This window comes from Antrostomus carolinensis, unplaced genomic scaffold (assembly GCF_000700745.2).
Source record: "Antrostomus carolinensis isolate BGI_N321 unplaced genomic scaffold, ASM70074v2 scaffold4442, whole genome shotgun sequence".
In the NCBI taxonomy this organism is placed as follows: Eukaryota; Metazoa; Chordata; class Aves; order Caprimulgiformes; family Caprimulgidae; genus Antrostomus; species Antrostomus carolinensis.
This window is the reverse complement of record NW_010298803.1, coordinates 10,224-37,889: the sequence shown is the minus strand read 5'-3', so window position 1 is coordinate 37,889 and position 27,666 is coordinate 10,224. Positions and strand designations below refer to the sequence as shown.

The 27,666-nt window shown below is 34.3% G+C and overlaps 1 protein-coding gene across 1 annotated transcript; it reads left to right on the top strand.

Annotated features, from left to right (window-relative positions):
* The first annotated feature begins 1,305 nt into the window (after nucleotides 1-1,305).
* Nucleotides 1,306-20,147, top strand: LOC104520769 (glutamate receptor ionotropic, kainate 2). Its single transcript, XM_010162559.2, has 3 exons — nucleotides 1,306-1,324; nucleotides 4,429-4,679; nucleotides 19,358-20,147. Exons 1-3 carry the CDS (start codon nucleotides 1,306-1,308, stop codon nucleotides 19,520-19,522), a joined length of 435 nt encoding a protein of 144 aa, XP_010160861.2. The 3' UTR covers nucleotides 19,523-20,147.
* Nucleotides 20,148-27,666: the final 7,519 nt, after the last annotated feature.

Genomic DNA, 27,666 nt, shown 5'->3' with positions numbered 1-27,666 from the left:
AGGGGTGTTTAGAGTGGATTTTTCTGTCTAGTAAATCAGAAGTAACATGTAACTATGTCTCATGGGCACCAGCATTCAAAATACCAGAATATTCATGGTGATTTCTTTTGGTAAAATGCACCTGGTATGATGAAACAAAAAAGTTCCTGGTTCAACATTTTCTTAATGAAGGAGTTAATGGAATGCTGCTATTCCTTTTGACTTGCTCAGGGTCAAATTCAGTTCTTCAGGTCCTAGTATGCTCCAACTACTTTTGTATTTGGTGGAATGAATAAAACAGATGAAGAGTAACCAGGCTAAATTATAATCTAGTAGGAAGCCTTTTCAACACCAATCAGATCAGCAGGATTTTAACATCCTGGTCTTTATGCAGTGAAGTCTCAATATATAAAGCTTATGTGTTCATAATTTATGACTAAACATATCATTATGTGCATAAATCTTTATATACTGAGACTTCAGGGCAGAAAACTTATCTATATATAACTTCTGCAGCGTTTCTGAGACTTTGTTATCTTAGTTTTTTACAGATGCTTCAGACAATATAATATTATGAAAATTTTCATTTTAATTTTAAATTTTCATAAGCTCGTAACTGCAAATATAAATTATTTCATCCCTTATTAAATTTGTTAAACATAGGAAGGCACTAAGGTCTCTATAACCTATAACAGAAGGTCTCAAAATTCTTCTGTCAGAAATTCTCATCCCTGCAAATAGCAGCTAGAATGAGATCAGCAAATAATGTATAGATTATGGTCTGTAGGTCCTCCTGTCCAAGTTTGTCATGGGAATAGTTTATCAGTTGATAGAGAAATTAAAGCAGTAGGAATCAGGAAAAGAGAGGGAAGAAAAAGTCAGATATTTCTGCACTGGACTTCTCGCTTTCTCTTCACTCAATGGAAGATTATATACTAATCTTTTTCCCTGATTTTGGGATGGAGTTTTAAATATCACTATGCCTGTCCCCTCCTAGTGTTCCCCTCATGCACAGACTGGTAAGGCTTTTTATTAACTACTTGTCTTTTTATTGAAGGTTCAGATGTGAAGTCCACATTCTGACTCTTTTTTTTTTCTTCTGCTTTATTAATTTACTTTTATTCATACTTTATTTATTTTGCAAATGCATTCCTGTATATTTTCTATGAGCCTTAAAGTTTCTGTGTTTTCTGTTTTGGTTTGGTTTTTTTTTCTAAAAAAAACAAACAAACAAAAAAAAACAACAAAAACTGTAAAAAAACAGGATGTGGCCTTCTTGCAACACCTTATGGAAGGGCTTATTCATTTTTCTGTCATGTTATAGGAATGATAGTGAAAATTACCGGTAAATGTCAAAAATCTTTTAGATTTACTTGCTGAAATTTTTCATTTCTGCAAGGAAAACTGTTTTAAGATCCAGAGCAAAATCTGGATGCCTTGTCTGTATTCTCTATTTATTTTCTCTTCTTTTTGTATTCTGACTTTATCGTCTGCAGATAAGACCATGATACTTTTAGCTAGAAAAAAATCTAGGACCAAATAAAACCTCAGGAAATAATAGTATTATTATTATTATGCTTTTTTATTCATGTAATAACTACTTGCATCAGTGTAAACAGCATTAAAAATAACTTTTTTCAGATATCAGATTATTACATATACTTATTTTTTGTTGCAAAATGTGAATCAATTAATTTAGATCATTATAAGTCATTCAGAAAAAGAACTACATCATTGAATGCTAGCTTTTTCATGGGTATAAAATTTTAAATGTTTAATTTAACAGTAGCAGTATGTAATGCTGGTCATCCCACATTGATCCTTACTTGTGAGATTAATGTTTTTAAGACAAGCTAATAAGACATAGTAAATACAGATGTTGCAGTAGGAACACACTGATCCTTACTTATAAGGTTACATTTTTTTAAGACATGATAATAGCATATAACAAAAACAAATACTGCAGTAGAAACACCAAAGGCCCTGTAATCTGTCCACTCCACAACTATTTGTGCAAAATTTTGCAAAGCACCAACAGTAAGTGATACTGTTGAACAAAATCACTTCACCATATGTTTCTACTGCAATCCTCATAAACTTAACTAACTGTAGATAGGATTAGCCTGTGCTTTATGGTTTCTATCTATGAATTCCTGAGTTAATTCATTTGTTAAGTGGTTCAAATGGACTAGAACTGTATGTATATAAATCTGGTCCATAGAATACATAAATAATAAAAGAAGAATAGTTGGTACTGCCTATATTTAGAACAGCAGAAAGTGTGGATATGAAATGTAAATTAGTTTAATTACAAGGCACCCTGTCAGATCAGAAGATGGTTTAAACTGGGTCCAAAATTATTTCTCAGCATCTAATGTTATTTAAGTTGTTGTTGTTAAATATTTATAGGCAGTGTAACACTGAAAATATACCCAGAAGATTATAGTAGGCACTTATATTTCCCCAGGCTCTTTTGAACTAATCACTTTCCTTCTTCCATCTGACTGAAGAAATGTGTCAAGTACAGAGTTTTGAAGAGTTTTCAGCATAATCAGGATGGTCTGAAATGGTGTGACTTAGGTCCCTGAATTCACAAAAAAGTTGAAAAGAGCTTGTTTTCCTTTTTTTCTGTTTCTTGTAGTTCTCTGCAAACACAGTTTAGTTCATAGTACAGAATATCGTTATCTTCTAAGAGTAGATGATAAAACCACACAGAATCACAGAATTCTAGGGATTGGAAGGGACCTCAAAGATCATCTAGACCAATCACCCTGCCGGAGCAGGAACATCTAAATCAGATTACACGGGAAGGTGTCCAGACAGGTCTTGAATGTCTCCAGAGAAGGAAACTCCACAACCTCCCTGGGCAGCCTGTTCCAGTGCTCTGTCACACTTACAGTAAAGAAGTTACCTTGAGGCCAGCTTTTTCTTATTTTTGAATAAAGAAAAAGCCCAGAGTGTTTTGTAATTAATGGTCCTTTCTATGTTATACTGCCATGATGGCACAGTAACCCCTTGCCATTGACTTTATTCTCATGATAAACTCTAGATAGGCAAGAAGAAATTGAAGAAATAAAGAATAAATTGAAAGGAATTCTAAATGAAAATATGTTTTCCAAGACTGTAATGAGTATAAAATATCCCAGGTATGCATTCCTTCAGATCCTTCACAGTTGATCACAGTACACGAAATAGTCAAATGGGTAGCGTCTCTCTAAAAGATGCTGAGGATTATTTTTTTAAAAAGTTATTAAGTTAATGAAAACACATTTTATTACTCAGCTAAAGGAAACACTGTAAAAATTATAGCTAGTAAGTAACATCACTATGACAAAAAGAAAAAGAGGAGAGATTCTTTGTAGAATTGCATTCATATCACATGAAAGAGGGGATACCATGCCTTTTCATCTACTCTTTCTTTTTTCCCTGGGATTTCTTAACCACTTTAATGAAGAGCCTTTTGTTCCTGTTTTTGAAAGAGGAAAAGAAAAATTATGTCTTTGTTCTGTACTTAAATTTTACACAGATCTTAGCAGCTCTAACTGATGTGATTTACTCCCTAAAATTCAGAAAATAAAAGCTTTCTCCATTGACATTATTCATTAATTAATATAGATTTAAAAATACTCATTGAAAAGTCCTTATGCACTAAGTAAAGAAAAAGAGAGCAGATGACATTCAAAGATATGACATTACCCTTTGAACTGCCCTTGAAATATTTAAATATTCAAAAGCTGCAAAATTATCATGTAATTTTAAAATACTGAATTATGAGAAAGAAAGACATTAAAATATGGAAATTTACAACCCTGTTATCCAAACACACATAACCTTATCTTTCTGAATACATTACTACTTGGTACAGTTAATAAGTAATTGCATGCTTCGAAGGTATCTTAAGTGCCTGGCAATCTGTCAAATAGAGATTTCATGGCTTGGTCTTGAAGCACAATTGTTTCTTCTTTTAATAAAATAATACTATAAAGTGTTTTTTATATATTACACCTTGGACTATCTTTAGAGTAAGAAGCTATGAAACAACAATCTGCAGATTTATCTATAATAGACTAAATCTACTGCAGTATAATTACAAACTTGATGGAAATTGAAAGATTAATACTATTTGACTGGATATAATAGTTGGGCATGAGATGATTGAGACCATGAGGCTAAGTGTGATAGGACTTGTTGCATCAAGTTTCCTGGCTTACAGGCAACACCAGCTGGATCAAGTTTTGTGTATATATATTTGTATATGTGTGTGCATGTGGGTCTGTATTTATGTGACCAGTGTAATCGTGTTGAGATGTAAATAGTTTTCAATAAATATTATAGCTATAGAGGATATAGTTTTTCCTGTGGCATTATATTATATTTCATTCTCATCAGGAATAACTCACTTTCCTTAAAATACACCCATGCAATATATATTCCCTGTTGTCTCTTTAGGTTCTCCATATAGAGACAAAATCACTATAGCAATTCTTCAGCTGCAGGAGGAGGGGAAGCTCCACATGATGAAAGAGAAATGGTGGAGAGGCAACGGCTGCCCAGAGGAGGAAAGTAAAGAGGCCAGTGCTTTGGGAGTTCAAAATATTGGAGGAATCTTCATAGTGCTGGCAGCAGGATTAGTGCTTTCTGTCTTTGTGGCAGTGGGGGAGTTTTTATACAAATCTAAAAAAAATGCACAGTTGGAAAAGGTAAATATTGTGTTTTCCTATTTTATTCTATATTTATGGTCTATCTAAATAATACTTTAAGTATATGGTAGAGAAATGTAGGTGATATACTGATTGTTTATTGAACAGTACAGTACTTGTATGACAACGGATCACAACAAAGTACGCAAAGTTTTACATTTACAGCTTTTAATTTGTCTTCAATGTGTTTAATTGTAGCCAGATTTCAGGACAAGTGACTATTTCTCCTCTTATTCAAGCCTGAAAAAAGACAGCTTTTTACTCCTGGAAGTTCACTGCAGTTAATTTTATGGATGAAGAAGAAATCCGAAACTCTAATGGGAACCAAATTAATCTTCTACAGATAATTCTGATTTTCAAAAGACAAACTGTCTGTAGCTCAAAGTAAAAATCTAAAAATGTCTCTATAGAAATGTTCTTTATAGAAGTTCATACTTGCAAAGTTGTCCTGGTAGCAACTGGAAAATATTACAGCAGTATTTTTTTTTTTTTGTGAGTTTACTACTGATATGATGTCCTATAATTTCAAACTGACTCAATTATGAAAATTCTAGGGTTAATTTGTTCTGTACTTACAATTTATACAACCACAATACTGTAATTGTGCCAACACTAGTAATATCTTGTGAAATTCTTAGTTGGAATAATCAATTCTGCATAAAAAATAAATCAATCTCTCTCTCTATATATGCCCAAGTTTAAACCTAAACTCAAACTATATATTTTATTTTGCTGACATAGTCTTAATTTTAAAAATTGAGTGAAACTGTTGGATTTTACAAGGTCTTTTTCTTTTTTCTTCTTTTGAGGAGTTTGTGACCTATGGCAATTTCTAGATTTCTATTTAGTAATTGAATTTAATAAAATCAGTAGTAAATCCAAGAGCTATATTTATATTGGTATTTTACCAGATGCTACTGGTGAATTTTTGTAGTCTGAATTATTACTGAGAAAATTTACAATTTGTTTTCACTTCTTTTGAGGCAATCTTTTGGTACACACATGTCCTGTTATAAATATATTGTTAAAGTTGTTTTGTTTTTTTTTTTTCCTAATACGCACAAAGACAGTGTGAGGTCACAAGGTCCTAAACACAGTTTGAACATGGGAACATTTTATTAAATTGTTAAAGGACCATTTGGATCCTCTTTATGATACAACAAGTTGTTTTATTTCTGTTAATGTGCTATTAGAATGTTATGTTTCTGACATGAATTTGTGAGGAAAAAGATGCCAGTGTAAGTCTCAATAATTTTTATCCACTCTTAAGGTGGATAGGGATTTCATATAGACATAAGTATAATTTGGTTTAGCTTTTCTGGATTTTTAACAAACACTTGCTTAGAAAAATAGGACTATTTTGAAAATAATCGTGTAACATTAATTCAGTATTTTGCAGGGTGTGAATGCATATCTTACGTGACAATAAGAGCATGTTGGATGTTGTGTGAGGAAGCAAAAAGAAACTTCTTAATTAAGGACTTGTTTCTCTAAGCCCTAGGGTTTTGTGGTTTTGTTTTTTGTGTTTCCTTTTTTTATTTACTTTTTTAAATTTTTGTTTGTTAACGGTGTATATAGATAGCAATGACTGGAGGTATCTGAATTTTTAACAGTACTTGTACCAGAAAGATCTTATCATATCATTCAGTACTGAGATACTTTAAAAAGTTAGGAGTGAATCTGAAGGACTTGAAAGAGTCAGATCTCTCTCTTCTTTTTCCTTCTTGCCACCAATCTCTTCCCTTCCTTCCCTTGCCATAACCTGACATCAGGAGACCAGTAGAATTTTGGTAGAACTTTACTTATGGAATTAAATTAACAGGAAAATGATGTCACCACCACTACACATGGTCTACCTCAGCATCCCCTCACCCACTGTTCTCCCAACATCCACAGACCTTCAGTGAACGTCTTCTTCCATCCTCTCCAAATGTAGCAGATCCCCTTTGCCTAGCAGAGGGAGTAGCAGCAGCCAAGGAGGAGATAAAAATACTGTCATCTGTCTCCAGTCTACATCTCATCTGCTGGAAAGAGTAAAGCATGCAAGTAATGCTGCCTTGGCTATCCCACAGGGAGAGAGGAAGGAACTATTTTTAGCAACATTTATTCATTTCAACCCTTTAGAATCAGAGTATCATCCTGACATTTGTATAATCAGGTAACTTCAGCTGCTGAATATATGGAGTATCTTGGAATATAAATGGGCATATTAGTATGTGTGTCTGCTTTCTAATGTGTACAAAATACACAGCTGCACTACTAGTGGGAAGGCAATGCAGATTCAAAGTGTATAATCTAGATATGGTTTTTTAGAATTTTCAGTGTCACCCCACTCCTGGAGTGCACATGTAAACAGAGACATTGGCTGGTGTCAACCTAGTTGGAGGAGTGAAATCTTGAAAGGAACTGAGCTCAGAAAAGCAGCAGACAAAATTGTGTTGTTTGTTAAAAAAGTGTTACATCTTGTAACCAAAGTGGTTCAGAACATCCATACTCCTAATGTGCTCAAAAATACAAAGCAAACACGTGACATTAGCTGTGGGAAATAGGTGTAAATGAGCAGAATACTACACATTAATTCATGCCACCACAACACTTTCTAGACAGAGAAATTTCTCTTTTATTAACACCTTTCAAAAGCAAAAATCCTGAATGTTGTTACACTTAGCCTGTCAGTCACTGACACATACTTTAGCTAGTTTTTTTAAGAAACAAGTGTCCAGATTTACTAAGTATTTTCTGTAAGATCCAGATCTGATGGATGTGAAAAGAACAATATATGGATTCAAGCCTGCTGTGATTTATAGCTGTTCAAATCTCATTGAGCCATAAGCAGGTCAGAACTAGGTCTGCTTGTAAAAAAATAGCAGATGTGCATTTTATTAATTTTGAACTGTCAAATACTTCAAAAAAATGTGAAATAAGGCACATGTCAGTGTCCCTTGGCTGCTTGTTTCACTAGGGGAGATCTGCTCATAGACTTCCTGTAATATAAAATATTAGAGCAAATCTTAGAGTGTACCGAAAGAATAACACCAACAAAGTATTTCTGGACTTACACAGTCAAATCATAACCTAAACATCAGTTAAATTAGCTTCTATGAAATAGGGGATTTTTTATAATTTATTATAAAATCAATAAAACAAGAACTAAATTTATATTGATTTATATTTTACATTTCCTGAGGAAGACAGAAGCAATTGAACATTCCATGGTAAATAATTCGCTGCTCAGTTACACAATTTTGTTGAGAAAGAGCAATATGGATAATTTATCTCACAAGGTACAATGAATGAGCAGTTATCAGAACTGGTCCCAAAGCAGACATCAGTAGCTGTGAATACACAAGTGTGTTACCCACAAAACAGTGTTTTTTTACAACTGTAGATTCTATTGAACAAGAAATTCTCAATGCTGAACTGTGATCTGTATATAAGACTAACTATGTCTTCGAAGATGGCAAAAACTTAACTGGTTGACTCTTGCTCAAAATAAATTGTTTACAAAAATTTCAAACACCTTCTGCAAAATGCACAATGTTTGGTTTTGATAATGTAATTGTAACAAGAATATATATATACTGGAACACCTGAAGTTCCATACAAACTTAAGGAAAAAATTATTTACAATAAGAGTGACAGAGCACTGGAACAGGCTGCCCAGAGATGTTGAGGAGAGTCCATCTCTGGAGATGTTCAAAACCTGCCTGGACTCTTTCCTGTGCAACCTGTTGTAGAGAATCTGCTTTGGCAGGGGGTTGGACTAGATGATCTCCTGAGGTCCCTTCCAACCCCTACTATTCTGTGATTCTGTAATAGAAATCTCTAATCTTAGCTGGCTCAAAAATTCATGCAGATTTACTGAGCTGCACAGACTCTAGGTTATAGCAGTATTTGATCTTAAGGTTACTATAAATTAAGTGTGGTTTTGCTACAATTGACAATAAATCTGAATTTATTGTCTACCTGAAACACGTTTGAATAATGTGATAACCTGGGGTGTATTTTGAGCTAAATAACTTCTTTAGTCCTACCTAGTACATACTCTCACTGATTTTTTTCAGAGAGAGTATGGGAATGACAAAGCATTGATCTTGTCTGTGGCAGAATTTTGACATTCCAGTTGACACATCAGGAAGAGGCAGGAGGAGATGGCAGGCTGGAGGCTGTCCTGACTGCATTCCTGAGGAGTAACCACAAGATGGTGCCTTCTAATTTATCAAAGGAAAATGTAATTGTGACTTTTTAATAGAATTTATGTTACAATGCTTACCTATTTTTTAATTGCAGCCTTTGTCAAAAGTGCTAAAGGCTTGTATTCTTTCCTATTGTTTAAAATACAAACGCCTAATTATGTAATCTGCTTGGAAACATGTTATGAAGTAGACCCTTTTTATCTAGTCAATCTTGACAACAAATGCTCAGTCATTTGCATTTTATAATTGCTTTTGCTGGTGAATGACCTGCTCCCTGATTTTAACAGCACTCAGAGGGCAGCGAATAAGCAATGTTAGAAACAGAAGATATTTTAAAAAAATTACTATGTCTTTTTTTTTTTTTAATTGGTGTGCTTCAATGTGTTATGAGTTTATATCAATTTCATATATTTAATTTTGTATAGCTCGTATTATTATCATAAGAGCCAGGGAAAACATTGACCTTGAAGACCATTAATGTTTAGCATAATATATTGATGATTCTCAGTTTGAGAATTTATGGACCCTTTTTTTTTTTTAGAAGTCTTCTCCAAGATTATTTCCATTTTGATACAACATTCACGCAGTGATTAGATATTACCATAAATGTCAGCTGTGTGGTAGAAACTACTTGTGCACTGCTGAAAACTTGAGGGTGAAATTTGCAGTACTGCTGAAGGCAGTGTCAAGAATATACAGAACATTGCTTGCAAATAGTTCTTGTACCTATCCTGATTATTGGTGGTTTTTTTTGGAGAAGGTTATGTTGGCTTGAGAAGTTGTCTTGAAACCTGGTTTTATTAATGCAGTGGAACCACTACCTTCCGAAGAGCCAAGGAGGGGACAAGGGCTGCTAAGCTGAAAAAGCTGTTTTTCTGTAACCATAAACAGTTGACAGACACCATGTCCTGATTCTGCTTCTCTCAAATACAGTTTAACTGTTCTTGATTTGTTTACATCAAGTTAGTGTAAAGACTAACACAACTTTATTTGCCAAGGTTGTTCTTCTGTCTACTGCATGATACGTAGCAAGTCGGTATTTCCAGCTTTATTTTAATTGTTATCTTAACAACAGTGCAAAACAAAATTACTACAATAATTTCATATTAAAAATGAAAAGATTTTTAGGATTCTTTCTTACTTTGACAGAATATTTTATGGTTTGGGTTTTTTTCCAAACTTTACTAAATTAGATTTGATTAAAAACTTTTTCATTACTTCCTCAAAAAATTCAGTTTTGTCAGTGTTACTTGAGTTCAGAGAACATTCCTAATAGTTTAATAGCAAAAGCCTTTGATATCTGGGACAGCAATTTATAATAGTTTTGGAACAACCCCAAAGTAAATCCCAGCTTAGTGATTTTTTTTTCCACTTTCTAGGGGGAGGCAAGTTCAAAAGATTTTGAAGTTGAAAAGCCTGTTCCTCAGGCTATAATAAACAAAAGAATGTGGGCATTCTTGGTAATTGAAAGTAAAAGCTTTGGGATTTATATCCCAAGTAACTTTTATACAATGCACAGTCAGTGATGTGTTCTGTATTGTTATCTTACATTTTGTAATGGAATAACCTCAGAATTTTTAATGTTGGTTGGAAAAAGCAGCTGCAGCTGTGGCAGCCCATAAAAGGAAATGTTTTTCCAAATTTAGCACATTACATTTTGCAGGTATGCAGTTGGAAAATTGGGAAATTCTTCATCCTGTACTCCCTTGAGCACTGTATGTGGATGTATAGACTTGTATAGCTAATTTATGTGTGTGTAAGTGTATGGATCACTTGAAGTTGAGGTATTAATTATAATTAAATGCCTTCTTGGAAACCACCTAAATTTATACAAGAGGATATTTTCTAATGGAAGAAACCTCTACAAAAAATAACAAAACAAAACAAATCCAAAACCCCCAAACCCAAAATGAAATCCACAAACGCCCCTACTGTTAACAGAAAAAAAAAGGAAAAAAGAAAAAAAAAAAAAGGAATTGACAAAAATGGAAGAAGTTGAAAAAAGGCAATGTGACTGACTGGCATTTAAAAATTTATTTGCAAACAATAAAACAATAAAACCAAGATCTCTATTTTGATTTTTGATTGCAGCTCAACCAATATCTATTTGGCAATGGACCTTACATCTGAGGTATTTTTAATATCTTAATTTGTATCATTCAAGAAACAAAGAATAGAAAGATTAAAAATGTATGTAAAGTTGACCTTTGTACAAGTACAAATGTAGGAATATGATTTCAGGAGGCTCACTATCACTCCATAGATATTCACTCAAAAATCAGGGCTTAAATTACAGGTCTGAGTTATGGAATATTTTATGTTTGTCAAAAATTTCAAGTTTTATAAAAAAATTTTGGAAACCACTTCCTGTCATTTATTTTATAGCAAATATTCATCAGTAGAAAGAATAAACATTTACATTATAGAAATATTTACTCCTCTGGGAAAAAAAAAAAAAAAAATTCTTCATTCTCAAGGAAAAAAATATCAGATTATAGAACATTAATGTCTTTCTAATAAAGTTTTATTGTCTTTGCCTAAATATTATTTTAACATGCAATGTATACAGATATTTTAATATACAAATATAAATATTTAAATTTTCAATTAACCACCTATACTATAGTGAAATGTAGTACTCAATACAGTTTAATGAATCTGATTTAGATTACTTTGACTTTTGTATAAACCAGCAATGTAACAACAAGCACTTCCAGCTGTCTTTTAGATTGAGAAAATATCTGACAGCCTGAAGAAACCATGTAACTATGCAGTGCAGTGCAGTATGACTGTAATAGTTAGTGTTTCCAAAACAGTAGAAAGCATTAACATTAGCTTAATACTAATAGTCTTTCTCTGTTCAATATGATTTGAGGCCATGCCAAATTTTATATTAAGTTTATACTATCACACTGAACTATAAAACTTACTTAATTTTTACAGTGAATAATATAAAGTAGACTTTAGCTCCAGAAACTTTTAAAAAAGCTGTTTAGATACAGTTAAAGTCAGGTAAGAAAGGTTGTATTTATTTTCTAGAATGTCTCTGTGAAATGGATGATTATTTTCAGATTAAATTATATGGTGTTCTATACAGTATTTTAATCCAGACAGATTAACAGTCCAAAGGATTATTTACATATCATCATCACTTCCTTTCACCATGCCTGAAGATCAACCTGACCTTCCATGGAAAAACAAAGAATGAATTTAGATCTAGGATCAAAAATGATTTAACAGGTGAATCAACTTTCACATCCAGTGGCTGAGAGCACAAGATATCAAGTGACTGAGTTCAGCGCAATCAGGATCATCTCTGCTGAAAGGCAGAGAAATATCCTACACAGCTGTGATTATACCACACAGAACCATTAAAATGTTGCATTGGATATAATTCTGAATCAAATAGGCAGTACCATATATATATTATGTTATTTATTTGTTTAGTGGCAGCTACATGGCTGAAGTACTATGAATTGTTGTCAGCACTTACTCAACACCTGGCAGTCTTTGTAGCCATTGTCCAGGGACACTGGACTGCAGTAGAACGTTCTGTAAGAAGACCTGGACTGGTGTGGCAAGCTTCATACCAGTAGAAATTATTGCCGCTGACCGATATACAAGTGACAACTAGCTGTTATCACCACTGATCCAATTTGAAAACTCAGAGCCAGACTTAGGAAACTGGAGAAAATCAAGACTATTAACCTCTTTCATAAGAGGTGGAACTGAATATTAAGGGTAGATAATATCTTCTGAATGTTTCTTTTTACTTGTCCAACACAGAACCAATCTCCCTGACACTAAGCTGCCATCATACCCTTATTTCAGCCAGGTACTGGGAGCACAAAATGACTGCACCATCCTGGGCTGACAAGAGAGTAGGACTGTGTATCATCTGTGTGTCGATGACACCATAGCCCAAACTATTTCATTATCTCCTCAGTGGCCTCATATACATTATGAAAGGAGAGCTGACAGGATGAAACCTTGTGGAATCCTACATGAGAGAGAGCCCTCGGGGCTGATGAGCAATTGCCCTATACCATCCTCTGGGATTTCTCTGAGAGGAAAGAGTGGAACCACACAAGTTCAATCCCATCTGCCCCAGCCTAGGTCCACAGGTGAGTCAGAAAAACATCATGGTCAGTGCAACGGCCAGAAAGGCTGCTGGCAGAGCTAAACAAAACCACCTTCGAAAGAGCTTTCTGCACTGCTAGGAGCTCCCCGTCAGCCACAGAAACTAGTGTAGCTGTCAAGCTGCACTCAGATTTGGAACCAGTTTAAGCAGTTTCAGAAGACTTAAAATGAACTCAGAGTTATTTTACCAGAAGTCTCTGTCATCATCCAGAGCGGATTTTTGTTTGTCAGGTAATAAATTTTAGAATTTGAGAGTGTTTGAATTGTTTTTTTGGATACCAATTGATAATTTAATTAAGGAAAGCTTTAATCTTATTGTCCTACTGGGAGACACTAACAATCTGTGCTAGAAGTGGTCTACAACGAGGCCCTGTACATCATCTAAGTTCGTCACATAACTCTAAAACTCAGTGAACACCTCAGCCTGTGGAAGATTATGTCAGTGTTTTTTTGTTACAGGAATGGTCAGTTCCATCAGATTCTTGTTGATCCTCTCCATGAAATAGCTAGAAAAGTCCTTGAAAGAATCAACATTCAATTCAGTTACAGGATGAAGCATCTCATGCTTCACCAGGATGTCTGGAACAACTTTACTGGTCTTGCCTTTGTAGATCCTGTGGTGGAAGTAAAGCTTAATTTATGGAATTAATTTTTTCATTTTGCTTGATATTATTGTCTTTATTTGAGTAGGTGATGGAATCTCCTACACATTTTGGCCTGAAAATAACTTCCTAAAATGGCTGCTCATTCTACTTCTTGCAAAAAAGCAGAAATTGCTAAATCTGAAATTGAGAATACATTGATGATATGTTTGGCTAATTGATGTGAATTTAGTCTTCAGTGTACTTGTGTATTATACTTGCCATGGGCTGAAAATGTACTACATCAGAAAAATCTGTCGCAAAATAATTTTAGTGTCACTGTCTTATGTATCTATAGATACATGCGTGTGTATATATATGTTAACAGCATTCAATCAACAGTCGTGTATAAGACTAGGTGTATAACTAACCAACCTAAAAATCTGATCATTACAAGTACACTTCAACTTCCTATGCTTCAACTACAATGAAATATTATTTTTCTTTTTCTGAGGTTATTTTTATCACATTAATTGTTCATATCTTTGTAATCCTAAATCAACATTTTGCTGGGATTCATGTTTCTCTTTAGGGGATTTAAGATTGACAGGTTTTCCTTACACACATTCAAAATCCCTGGAGGAGTGGTATATGAAAGCAGAAGCTGATTAAGAGGGAGGGTCAGGGTAGGGCTGTGCATTCCTTCTCAGCTAACTTCAAGAAGATGAAAAACAGTTTGATTAATATATCCTACTAAATGCTAGAACACTGACCCATAACATAACAAGACAATGCAGGATGACTGCTGTAACTGCTTTAAGAAAATTAAACAAGGCTTCAAATAACATCTGATGCACAACACTGGAAGTAATGAATTTCTGAGTAAACCTTACCGTTCTTTGTTGAATGTTGACAGTCAACGTTGTGTTAACTACATCAAAGAGGGAAAAAATCAGCAAGCAAATGGAGATTTTTATATTGAAAACATATTGAATATTATTCACTTAAATCAGAATTATAAGAGTAGTGCAGACATGCCATTCCTATCTTCCTGTTGCTCTTTTTAGGCTGTTAATGCAAAATCTATGGTGATAGTCTCATAATTTAGTGTCTAACGAATGCTAATGTGATTTCTAATTACCTTTCTAAATTCCTATATAATATAATGAAATATAATGAAAACATTTTAAATGTTGTCTAGCTTTCATATTAATGCCTACATGCAAAGATACTTTTTTCCCTCAGGCAGTAAAGCCATGCATAAACTATCTAAATAAATTGTAAACAGTTATAATATTTCACAAATTATTGTCTTGATTCTACATGACTTGTGAGCTGTCAGCTGCGGCAAAGAATAAAAGTGGTATAAGTGACTTCTTTACTGTTACTAAGGAGATGAGTTTTTTCAAAGTTGCTTTGTGTTAACAGGCTAAGAACTATAGTTCTGATTTTTTTTTTTTTTTTTTTTTTTTTTTTTTTTGTAAGCTTGAAGTCCAAACTTAGATTTGCAGGTCTTCTTTCTAATGTTTTATAGCCATTATTTTTCTGCAACAAAACAGTTGCATTTAACTGCACTATTGTTTAGAGAACTGTATGCCTTCCTTTGACTCTACTGCTATTATATCTAAGGTGACTTGCAGGCAGCATTTACTTTCTGGTAACATTTAAGAGGATGATTTAAGATTTTGTAAGGGTTGGTGAAAAATCAATAGTAACTGATGTTCTCATAACATGCCTCCAGTGTGGAAGGTAAGTCAAGGGAAAAAGGTTATTTTCTTTGACTTAAGTGGAGAGTCTTCTAATATATATTAAAAGTGCTCAGTTTCATGTTGGGCACCAGTTTTGAAACATAGCCTGTAAGTTCTGTAAACATTTCACTGTTTTCCCCTAACAATAGGAATGGTCAATTAAATTTAGAATCAAGACATTGGATTATATTTTCTAAAATCATATCTGGAAATATCATTTATCTGTCACAAAAAAAATTATTCTAGATAGAACTACTTCTTTTTTTTTTTAATGTCTTATTATTCCAAAAGCTGTATCTTAACAGTGAAAGAACATAAAGTTTAACTGTACAGAAAATGGAGACCATAAACAGATTGGAACTGAAATGAAAGGGGAAAAAAATTTCTATTAAGAAAAAAAAAAGGTCAAACGTAAAATAAACTTTTGTAAACCTTTTTTGAACATGATTTTGCAATATGTGGGAAAACTCATTCTCATATTTCTCACATAGAAGCCAAAGAAGAATAAGATCCAGATAATGAACTTTTACATAGCATTGAATTTATCTTTTTTTTAATACTTTATCATTTCAGTGAAAATTGAAAATCATTTTGTTTGAAAAAGAGATGTAATATTTCTATTTTTCAGTGCTCAGTTACCAGAACAATGGAACTGTCTGGGAGCTAATCTTGTTTATTTTTTTCAGACATTTGATATTTTAAAATACATAGCATACATAAAAATAAATTTAGTAAATGAAATAATTAAATCATATTTTTAATACAACATATGCAGATAAGTTCCCATGAATTTAATTTATACAAAATAATTTGAAAATACAGAATAGAAGAATTTTCTAGATAAAATAACTATCTCAAAATTGTGTTAAGACTGTCAGTCTTGCCAACATTTCTTATTTAATGATTTTTCAGATCCAGGTAAAAGTCTCAGATAAAATGTGTCGACACATTTCTTGAGATCTCATTTTCAGGTTATTTCAGAATGTTGGCATTAAGTGCATGTATATTCTTACTTTTTGGCTACTGATTGTAATACTGATATTACCTAAAAATGTATACCCTTTGGTAAGTGTTTGCAGATCGTTGCAAAAGTCTGGGTGGATTGGTGCATCTTGAAAAGGATTCACTCTGTTCTGGCACTCTTGTTAGATATCTTGGCAAAAAAAAAAAACAAGGGACACAATCAATCCTGAGAATGTTAAGCACTAATGAACCATTTTTAAGTTTAGACAGATTTTGTGCCTCAGAATGCTCCAGTTAGGTCTTTGATTCCAGAGATGAGAACCATATAATGATTGGAGATGATGTAACGCCGAGAGTTGCGGCATTTACTTCTTAATGGATTCCCATGAAACTCCTGAATTATGTGCTAGGTTCACCACATAGTGAAAATGCCAATATCTGCAAGCCTTAGCAATTTAGCCTGTGAACCATTAGGGGATGTTAAATTAAATCTTGCTCTTTCAAATTAATTCAGGGCTAATTTCAGACTCATAATCATAACTGCAGTTCTGATGTTAAGCAACAGCACTTTCTTAAAAAAAAGAAAGTCTAGGGGAATTGAATATTTTCTTTCAAAGTACATCTGGATAAGAAGGAGGTATAATCTCCTGCTTTCTATACAATGCTAAGCAAAGATACTTAGTGCATGAAGATCTGATATATTACAGCTCAGACCATGTAATTAGAAATTTTAGCCACCTCATTCACACAATAAAAGCTGTAAATTCTATCTTGGATATCAATCCAGTGCACCAAAACTTTTTCAAAAGGGATTGCTAATGAGTGCCCATTGCAGAAGTCACTCCATGTAGCCCACTAGAAATGATGAACTTTGTCCTGAACTTTGGTCTCTGAAGGGCTTGTGCTTGACTCTGCACGGGAAATATACCTCTCTCTCCTTTAGATTCCCAGTTTAAACTTTACTTAGTTGTAGGTGGCTATACACTTTCTGTCATAAGTTGAGTAGGTGTCATTCCTTTATGTCAAACTCAGCAGGGGAAAGAAATGTTTGAAAGGAAGAGTATCACAGCCAGAGTAAGATTTCCCTTTGCTTCTGACCTGCCTATTCTCTGCCACTGTGTGCTCTAATCCCTAATCTACAGAACAACCCATCATTCTCCCTCTCTCCCTTTCTCCCTCTCTGCCTCTGTTAACTGCATCTGTGTAAAGTGGAACAGGAAGAGTAGGTGGAAAGGTGTTTTTACCTTGAAATTTTCTAATGCCTGTAGGTTACAGCCCTTTGCTGAGACACTGAAGCTTAAATCTTCTCCAGCAGAAGAAACTTTTGAATTGACCCTCTCAAATGTGTCTCTCATTCAGCTTTAATGCTCCAGCTGATGAATGGCTGCGCAGAAGAAAGTTGTAACCTCTGCCATGTGTCCTTCTTTAGCAGTTGCTACTTTTTTGAGGAACCTGATTTGTTAGGTCCTTTCAGAGCACACCTACTGAATTGATGGCCTTACACAGGGAGAATTTGAGTACGAATTTTGATGGGTTCTAGGGCTAAGCCAAGCACCGATGTGTTTAGTAGAACTTCTGACTATGGCCAAGTGAATCTATGAAGTTTAATGTGGAAAATTGAGTGGCTTACTGCTCGAAGTGCTTTCAACCCTGGAGACTGGAAACTGAATGCAGATTTTGATAAACGCAGTTTCAATTTAGGCTCCCAAAGAACTAGGCAGGGTGAGGTGCTTAAATATTTTGTAGATCTAATCTCCAAACTCCAGGTTTGTATGAATAATGGAGATTTAAAAGTTTACAAATAAAGCAGAGTACTTGATTTGGAAAATAAATTAGAAAATTCTATATTGACTGATGATCTACCACTAATCACACAAAATCGAAAAATCAAGAGATATTCACAGTAATTCCAAGTGCTCTGTCTTTTTGTTTTTCCCTTTTTTCGTTTTCTTTTTCTTTTTTCTTTTCCCAGATTGTCTCCCTGGACTGGAAATTAGTTGTTAAGAAGCAAAATGCAAAGCAATAGATTATATTAAAACTTACTTTGACTGACAACAATTGTCAGCAGTTTATCATAATGTCTCAGGCTCTGGGAAGTGTTATTTAGTTAATACATTTCTTCATTATCTGGAAAAAAATTAAGTTAAAGTATATTATAAAAGTGTTCGATTCGCAGACCCCAAAACTGAGACTCATCTTCCTTACTTATATATTTCTTCCATACTCCAAATCTCACACTGAGGAGAAGCTAATTGCTTAGCATACTATCAGCAGTTGAGAATTCAGTCAGAATGAGTAACGGAGATTTTATTTTACTTTTCAAATTTCTTGGACTAAAAAATGAAAAAAAGGGCTTTGAGGATCTAGATTTTGATGAAAACATGTTAAAAAACTGTTTTTTCTGATAATATGCTTTTCATAAATATCAATGAAACTGAATACTTTTTGCAAATATGTACTCCACAAATGATAGTCAGTAGTGGAAGAAGTGTTTAGCTACAGAAGATATTTAAAATAATGGAGTAGATACTTGTTTTCAGTAATGGATCTGCATTTTAACAGTATTTCAACATTAATTTAGGTAAACTTGCTACACTAAGGCTTGTTGTTTTGTTGAGGAACAACTATTTAAATCACATAGAAATGAAATGTATTATTTTGAAATATGGGCAAGTAGATTTTCCTGAACACCTAATATACATGTTACATTCAGATGTTATCCTCTAAGGCTAAACTATGTTAACAGAACATCTACTTGAAATATTTTTATGTGTTATATGCATCCATAGTCAGTAGCTGTCAGATAAATAATTGTAGAGACAAGGTGATTTTTTCTCTCAGTCATCACAGCTTGATAAGTCATTTTTTATTATTATGTGATGTATATTTAAAAAAAAAACAAACAGCAATTTGTTATGATCTCCAGGCTGAGACAAAGCAAACTTGCAGGACTGACAAGGCTGTGCCAATAGAGTGAATCTACTTCTAGACATTGCAGTTTGACATTTCTTACAGATTTCTTTTTCTTCTTCTTTTATTTCCCTCTGTAGAGGTCCTTCTGTAGTGCCATGGTAGAGGAGCTAAGGATGTCTCTGAAGTGTCAGCGTCGATTAAAACACAAACCACAGGCCCCCGTTATTGTGAAAACAGAAGAAGTCATCAACATGCATACATTTAACGACAGAAGGTTGCCGGGTAAAGAAACCATGGCATAGAGCTGGGAAGCCAAATACCCCAAGCACAAACTGTCGTCTTTTTTCCAACCAACCTTGCGAGAATGTTTCCTGTGGAAATATGCAACCTGTGCAAAATAAAATGAGTTACCTCATGCCGCTGTGTCTATGAACTAGAGACTCTGTGATCTCAGCAGTTGCAATGGCCAGACTCGAATCACAAGCATCATGGATCAACCAAGTTATGCAAGGTTACACTGTTCGTCATGGGTTTCCACCATTCTGAGTGAATGAATGTTCTATGTGAGTTTTGTGGCTGGTTTCAAATGCAGTCTCAGTGAGAAATTACAGGTTCCTTTTGAAGTTCAACTGTTGCCAGGAGATAGAGAATGGATGTCCAAGATTATATTAACCACAGAAGGAGTCTAGCAAAAGTATTATCTCAGTACACTAGTGGAACAAGAAACCATATGTTCTTCTGAACTTCCAAGCATAGAAGAGTTGGTAACTGCTGGTAGACTGAAACTACCATCTGAAGAGGCAATATGAGTTTCCTGGATGGGAGAAATGCTGAAGTGAAGAAATATGAATCCAGTGAACAGAAGGATAAATATGAGGATGTTCATCTGCTTTTTGGACTGTCTGTGTCACTGAACTAAGTAAATAAATAATAATAATAAAAAAAATCAGTAACTTAAATTTACCTGGGCTGGAACTTTGATCTAAAAAAACCCCAACCAAACAAATAAAAAAAAACCCAAAATCCATAATTTTGACCCAATTTCTAGATGAATGAAAGTTTCCTTAGTACAAAAGAATGTATCTTACAACCTCTAGATATAAGCAATTACTTTTTTTCTTTAATTGTGAAAAGAGGGAGGGGCGTGGGAAGCAGTATATTTCACACATAGAGGGCTTGCACTTTAGCCTGAATGGGTTTTGAGACCCTTATTCCTGCTACTAATGGAACTCAATGGAGCCTGTGCAATTCTCACTAATATTGGAAGTGGGATAGGTCACCTAGAAGTGAATATGGAGAACTTTAAGGAGGACTGCATTTTTCAATACAGTCACAGTACTAAATGAACAAAATTCTTGAGCAGTTTTTTTTTTTCCAAAAAAAAAAAAAAATGTTCAGGTTTATTTGTGGAAATGCAAGATTTCTATGAAAATAGTTTTTGTATGGAAATTTTTGTAATACTTTTTATCAACAAAATAAGAACATGTGTTTCTGTCAGGGGTGTGATGCCAAGCATGAATGGTAGTGCGTGTGCACCACCAACGTTTGGTGAAAACTATTTTTATCAAGAAAAAGGAATCTTAGAAGAGACATATTTTCAAGTTAGATAATATAAAAACTAGGTGCACTACCACCACTGCTTACCATGCTACACCCCTGGTTTTCACTAGGCTGATAACATGCTGTCATGAACAATTGTGTGTAAATGGTAAAAGACACAGACCTCTTGACCACATTGTGATAACAGTTAAAGTGCACTCAGTTTGTTGTTTGAATCCAATGCACAAAATTAAAAAAAAAAAAATCATTAAAATTATGTCATTTTTAGTTGTTTTGGTTTTGCTGTGTGATTTGAGCAACATTTGTACAGTACTTTGTGTCAGTACTGGTACTCAGCCTCAGTTTAGTACCCTGTCTCACTGATTCTCGCCACTAAATGAGTGGCCAGAGAGTTTGCTGGGATTTCTGAGAGAAGCCAGTACAGCACATTGTGATAAGTTTTTGCAGGATCTGGCTCTTAGCTGCTTCAAAGCTAATTTATATATCCTGCCTGTGGTAAGATCCTGGACATAACATTTTTAAATACTGCCCTACAGATGCTGAGTCTTGCACCTCTGCTGTAAATCCATTTGTATCTCAACAAAAAATATATAGAATGGGCTATGTAGGAATGTTATGTCAATCAAAAAAGATTACGAAGACAGTCTTTATACATAAAATAATCCAATTGACCAATTAAAAAAAAAATCATAGATAAACAGTCATTGGTGAGTAATGAGGTAATTTGCTTACTGGGACTTAATTTAACTTTATCATCATCTTTCTAGCACAGGAGTATAAAATATATTATCCAAATTGTAGAAATTATATAATGAAATCTGGGGGGAAGGGGGAGGTTTGTGTCTACTACCCAGTTCTCATAAATCTTCATAGAGACTGAGCTGGCCATTTCCATTGTGAACAGGGACTGAGAAAGAAAATTCTCTTATATTTGTGAGAGTTTCATCCCCATTTATGTGATAACAAGAAACAGGTTATCTTTGTCTGAAGTATAAACAGGATAAAAACACTTTCAGCAAAGATTCTAAGAATGAATATACTTATGTAATACATATTTAACTTTAAGTTAATTCTTTAAAATACAAAGGGGAAGACAGTAACTGTCATATAACACAAAGTAAAATCCTAATTATGATGGTTTGGAATGGAAAAAAAAATTGGCTATTGCATTTGATTGATGATTTACAATAAAATTTGTAAAATCATGTAATAAAATGCTGTATTATGTTCAAACAAATCTTTCTTTTCTCAGTTAAGGGTGTTGAAAGAAGCAGGATTTCATTCTCACCTTGATACACATGACTAATTCTCATTAAGCTTTATGTGAAACAAAGTAAGTGTGAATGTAGAATGTATCCCAAATATTTTATTGGCTCAAAGTCCCCCAAGGAACAAAAATCCTAACACAAAAGTAGTGTGACTTAATTAAGATTTTAGTGACAATTTCAGCCTTCCATTATTAAGGGAAATATGCAAAGTAACTGGAGATTCGTATTTAAGATCAAGACTAGAAATGCATGGCTCCATAGATTCATAGTAGAATAATGGCTTTTTTAAAAAAATATACACTAATTCATACTGTTACTTTGTTGTGCATTAGTCATTATTTCTGTATTTTTCACAGAAAATTAAGACATAGAAGAAAAAAGGACTAACAAAGAGTTGACCCCAAAAGTAATAGAAAATACTACTGATAGTTTTGTACTCCGAAATTCTCAATGATTCAGTTTCCCTTCACTGTTGTGAATGAAATCCTCAATTCTGAAGAAATCATCATAATTTTGGGAGACCTCTGAATAGCTAGTCCCAAATTCTTGAATTCTCATGTACAATAAATTTCTATAGTGTCATTAAAATCCATGAAACTACACCAGCTAAAATCAAGTGAGTAGCTATCTGGCCTATGAAGATTCAGAATCTGTACATAACTGCTTTATGAGGTTTTATGTAATAGCTCGATTAGTCTGTTGATATCCCAGGATAGGATGATGGGTGCTTCTCTGACTGACCTTGAATGTCACTTTAGAGAAGACTTTTAAAGCAGTTATAACTCAGTCATATGGTGCTACCTGGTGGATGACAATCGGAAATAAAAACTGAACAGGACTTTTTTGGTTTTTGTTTTTTGTTTTTTTACCACGTTTGTTTCAAAGAAGATAGATGTCTACAATCTTTAAAGATTCTCAAGACACACAATTTAGATATTCAGGTTGCCTGAGCATGGTTATACAACAATAGATAATTACATGCATATTACAGAATAAATGAAAAACCCTTTAGCTTTTTGATAAGTTTCATTTATGAAGGACTGATAATGAAAATTCTGAGCCAAACAGATGGTTGAAATCAAGAGATATATGGTACTAAATGAGGATTTGGCCAATTATAGACATCAGCAAGACATTTCATACTGTTCTCCTATTACATAAACACAAATGCAAACATATCCAGGGAGTATCTGGCAGGTTTTGAGTGAGATAGATATTACTTTCTGAAGTTTCTATCTCAATTTTCAGCTGAAGAATTCAGTATAGGTTTGAAAGAACATTTTATTTCATGTTTATATTACTTGAGGCTCTGTGCAATAATCCTTCTTGATTTAATTCATAGAGTTTTTTTAAAAAAAACCCCAAATAATATTGTTTAGCCCTACCACACTAACTAGTTAATAAATCAGAATATTTTCAGGGAAAAAGGGTCATAAGCAGAGATAATGGCATACAAAGAGGTAAAAGATAATGCTATAAAATAATTTTTGTATTATTATAGTAAGGATATTAGAAAATATTTAAAGTACTTTACACACATCTTCACTTAGTCTCCAAACACATTAAAGTCTTCAAACACATCAACAATCACAAAATAAGATGATTGAAATGCTAACTACTTTGAAAGTGCTGTCAAAATTCCTACTTAAGAATAATCAAAATTATGTCTAATACATCCCCAAATGTGTACCAATACAATATTAAAGACCTATGTCAAATGTGAACTGATACACTATTGAAGGCAAAATAAAATACCAGTCTGCATTTAGGTCTACAGGAGCAATTGTGCTTTTAGTCATATTTTCAAAGGTGTGTAGGAAAAGGAAGGGTCACTGGGATTGTCTCATTTAACATCCAAGATCATTGCTTCCCAATGTTAAGTATGTTAGTGTCCTGTTCCCTTCCAGTCTTGCCTCTCTGCCTTCCTTCAAGCACCTCTGGCATTTTAAGATTTATTTTCAAAACCCTTTTATTCTGGCTTTTCTATAAAATATAGTTCTAATTAAAAAAAAACAAAAAAAACAAAAACTCAAGCACCTCATCTCCCCAGTTTGTATCCACCAAGATAAACACACTAGCTTTTCATGTGACTGTAATCTAATTGTTCTTCTTTTACAATCCCTCTCTGTCCCCTGCCTGTGTTATCTCCTGTTGTTCTTGTACTTGCCTAGACTGTAAGCTCTTAGGGGGCAGGGAATCTGTCTTTGATTTGTTCTATGTAGCACCATGAACTATGGAGCTATATAAATAATAAAAAAGTAGATCTTCTTAAATGATGTTTGAAGTGACAGTGATCTGATTGACTGCCAGACTAGTAATATATTGTTTTAGCTCATTGCCTGAAATCCTAATCACTACAGCACTATAATAATAATAATAGTAATAATAATAACAATAACAATAACAATAACAATAATAACAATAATAAAAAATAAAACCAGTCCAAAGGAACTATCACACTGACTCATCTTACTGGAAATTTCCATACATGATTGGGTATAGGAATATAGAACTTCATGTTCACAGATATTCTATAAAAGTTTTAATATGAAATCAGCTATATTAAAAATTGAAAAAGTAGGTTAAAATGTAAAAAGAAGGGTTATATGCAGGATGAACTTTATGAAAAAGACTTTTAATTGTTTTAATCCTGGAAAAGCTATGATTAAGCAATTTTTTAAGTTGATCACCAGGCACCTTGCTTTCCTTCATTGTATCTACCCACTTAGATCAACAATGCTCTCATTGTCAAAATCTATGCCAATCCTATTTTATTAATTATTTTATGGAGATAATTTGAAATTTTCTATGAAAGAATAACCTAATTAACTAAAGAAAAAAAAAAAAAGAAAAAAGAAAAAAAAACAACAAAACAACAAACCAAACCTCGAAGAAATACTTCCTCTTGTTCCTATCCAACAACACTAACTTTCTATGACTGCTGGAATGACAGAATTGTGGGAACTTGAGAAAAATGGTAACTGTTGATAAATAAAGAAAACAATTGATGCATCTGATCTTGAAGAGAAATGTATCAACTTTCTCTTTTATCTTTTTCTTCCCCAAGGAATGCCATTCTATATTGATGAATTTATTTTTTCTGAATGTTGAAATGTACACTGGAAATTATATATACATATGTCTTTCAGGAATTCTCAGAGACAAGAGAATGCCTTTCCTTCCTTTTAATGCAGTGTATGCACAATTTTTCTGGCTACTTAGGAAACCTAGCGTGAGTCAAAAGTAATGGAAAAATCTTAGCATTCCTTCTTTGCCCTGACTATAGGAGTTTTGCTGGAAGGAAATAAGATACTTAGTCCTACCTTAAACTTACCTGAAAAATGATGTGAAAACACTGAAGTTGATAGATAGGTAAAGGTCTGAACTGTTGTTATCATTCCTTGGGGTACATCATCCACCACAGACCAAACTTGTAGTGATTTGGTTTTGAAGACACAAATTCAAACCTTATGAAGATACCAAAGGTTGTCTCTTGCCAGTCTCCCACAAGTAGACTGCCAGCTGTTAAGCCCAGGGAGTGGAAAGCAACCTAACACAATGATGGTAACTATATAATTCTTTTTATGCTTTAACCATACAAACTGGCTGGGCCATTTAAACTCAGATAGCTCAACAGAAATTTCTGATATGTACATCTGATAAGCCATTCTGTGCATTAATATCTGTGTTAAAAATGCTCATTTGTGTTAAGTAAAAATTACTTGTGGGCTTGTCATAGAGGCATCTCCTATAGAATCATAGACTCATAAAATCACAGAATCATTGAGGTTTTGAATTGCTGAGTCTAATGACTTCTCCAGATGGAAAGGCCTTCTGGAGACTGTTGAGTCTGGTGCCCCTGTTCAAGCAGGATCCCCAAGAGAACATTGCCCAGAATATTATGCAGTCAGATTTTGAATAGTTCCAAGGAAGGATACGCCACAACATCTCTGTTTCTAGTGTTCAATTACACTTACAGTGAATTTTTTTTTTTACTCACATTTAAAGGTAATTGCTTACATTTCATTTTGTGCCCACAGCCACTTATCATCTCACTGGACAACACTGAGAGTCTTGTTGCATCTTCGTCCCATCAGATTCTGCTGAGTCTTTTATTCTCTGAGCTAAGTTCCAGGTGTATCAGCTTCTCCTATATAATAGATGACCAATCCTTCAATCATATTTGTGGCCTTTGGCTGGGGCCATACTCAGTCTTTTATTTCCCTTCCTCTCTTGTACTGGGGAGCCCAGAACTGGACTCAGTGCTTTACATGTGTCTGAGTAGAGGTGAAGGATCACTTTCCTTGACCTGCTGGCAATTGTGTTCCTAATGCAACTGAGGGTTCTGTTGCACTTAGCTGCAAGGAAGGGCATGTTACTGTCTCATGTTCAGTTTGCTGTCTACCAGGGACCCCAGGTAGCTGCTTTCTAGTTGGTTGGACCTCAGCATGGGCTGGTGCATGGAGCTACTCTTCCCCAGGTGCAGGACTTCTCATTTCCCTTTGTTCAACTTCATAAAGTTCCTCTTGGCACATCTCTCCAGCCTGTTAAGGTCCCTCTGAATGGCAGCACAAACATCTGCTTTATCAACCACTCCTCCTTTGTGTAATGTGCATACTTACTGAGGATGCACTCTGTCCCATTATACAGGTCATTAATGAAGATGTTAAACAGTATAAGACCCAGTATCAACCCTCTGGGTACATTACTAGTTACTGGTCTGTGGCTCGACCTGCTGCCACTAATTACAATCCTTTGACCATCACAGTTGAGCCAGCTTTCTATCTACCTGAGTTCACTGACCTAGTCCATATTTCATCAGTTTGTGGTGCTGTTATGGTTGGTAATGCTGAGAACCTTGCTAAAGTAAAAATAAACAGTGTCCACTGTTCTTCCCTCATCCACAAAGCTAGTCTTCTTATTATAGAAGCCTATCAGGTTGGTTAGACATGATTTTCCCTTTGCAAATCCATGCTATTTCCAGTCACTTCTTGACCTTAACACGTTTGGAAATGGTTTCCAGGAGGATTTGCTCCATCACTTTCCCAGGGATGGAGATGAGGCTGATGAGTTTGTAGATCTTTACATTCTCCTTATTGCCCTTCATGAAGGTAGGAATGACATTAGCTTTCTTCCAGTCCTCAGGCATCTGTGCCAACCACCACGAGCTTCCAAAGATTATCAAAAGTGACCTCACAATGACATCAGCTCCCACAACCTTTGCAGGTGCCTCTCATCAAGTCTCATCAACTTACATATGTGCAGTTTGCTTAAATGTTCCTTAACCTGATCCTTGTACACCAAAAGTGTGGTGGACTTTCCTTGCTCCAGACTTCCAAATGGTCTCAGGGACCTGGCTTTTCTGAAGGCTAATCTTACTTATAAACAAAGAAGATACTGAGTACATGGCCTTCTCCATATCCTTTGTCATGAGGACTCCACCCCTGTTCTGCAGCTGTCCCATGATTTCCCTAGTCTTCATTTTGCTGTTGATATATATGTAGAAGCATTTCTTGTTGCTCTTCACAATGCTTGCTGGATTCAGTCCAGGTGGGCTTTGGCATTTGTAACATTGTCCCTGCGTTTCACGACCGCTTTCCTCGGGATTCTTCCAAGCA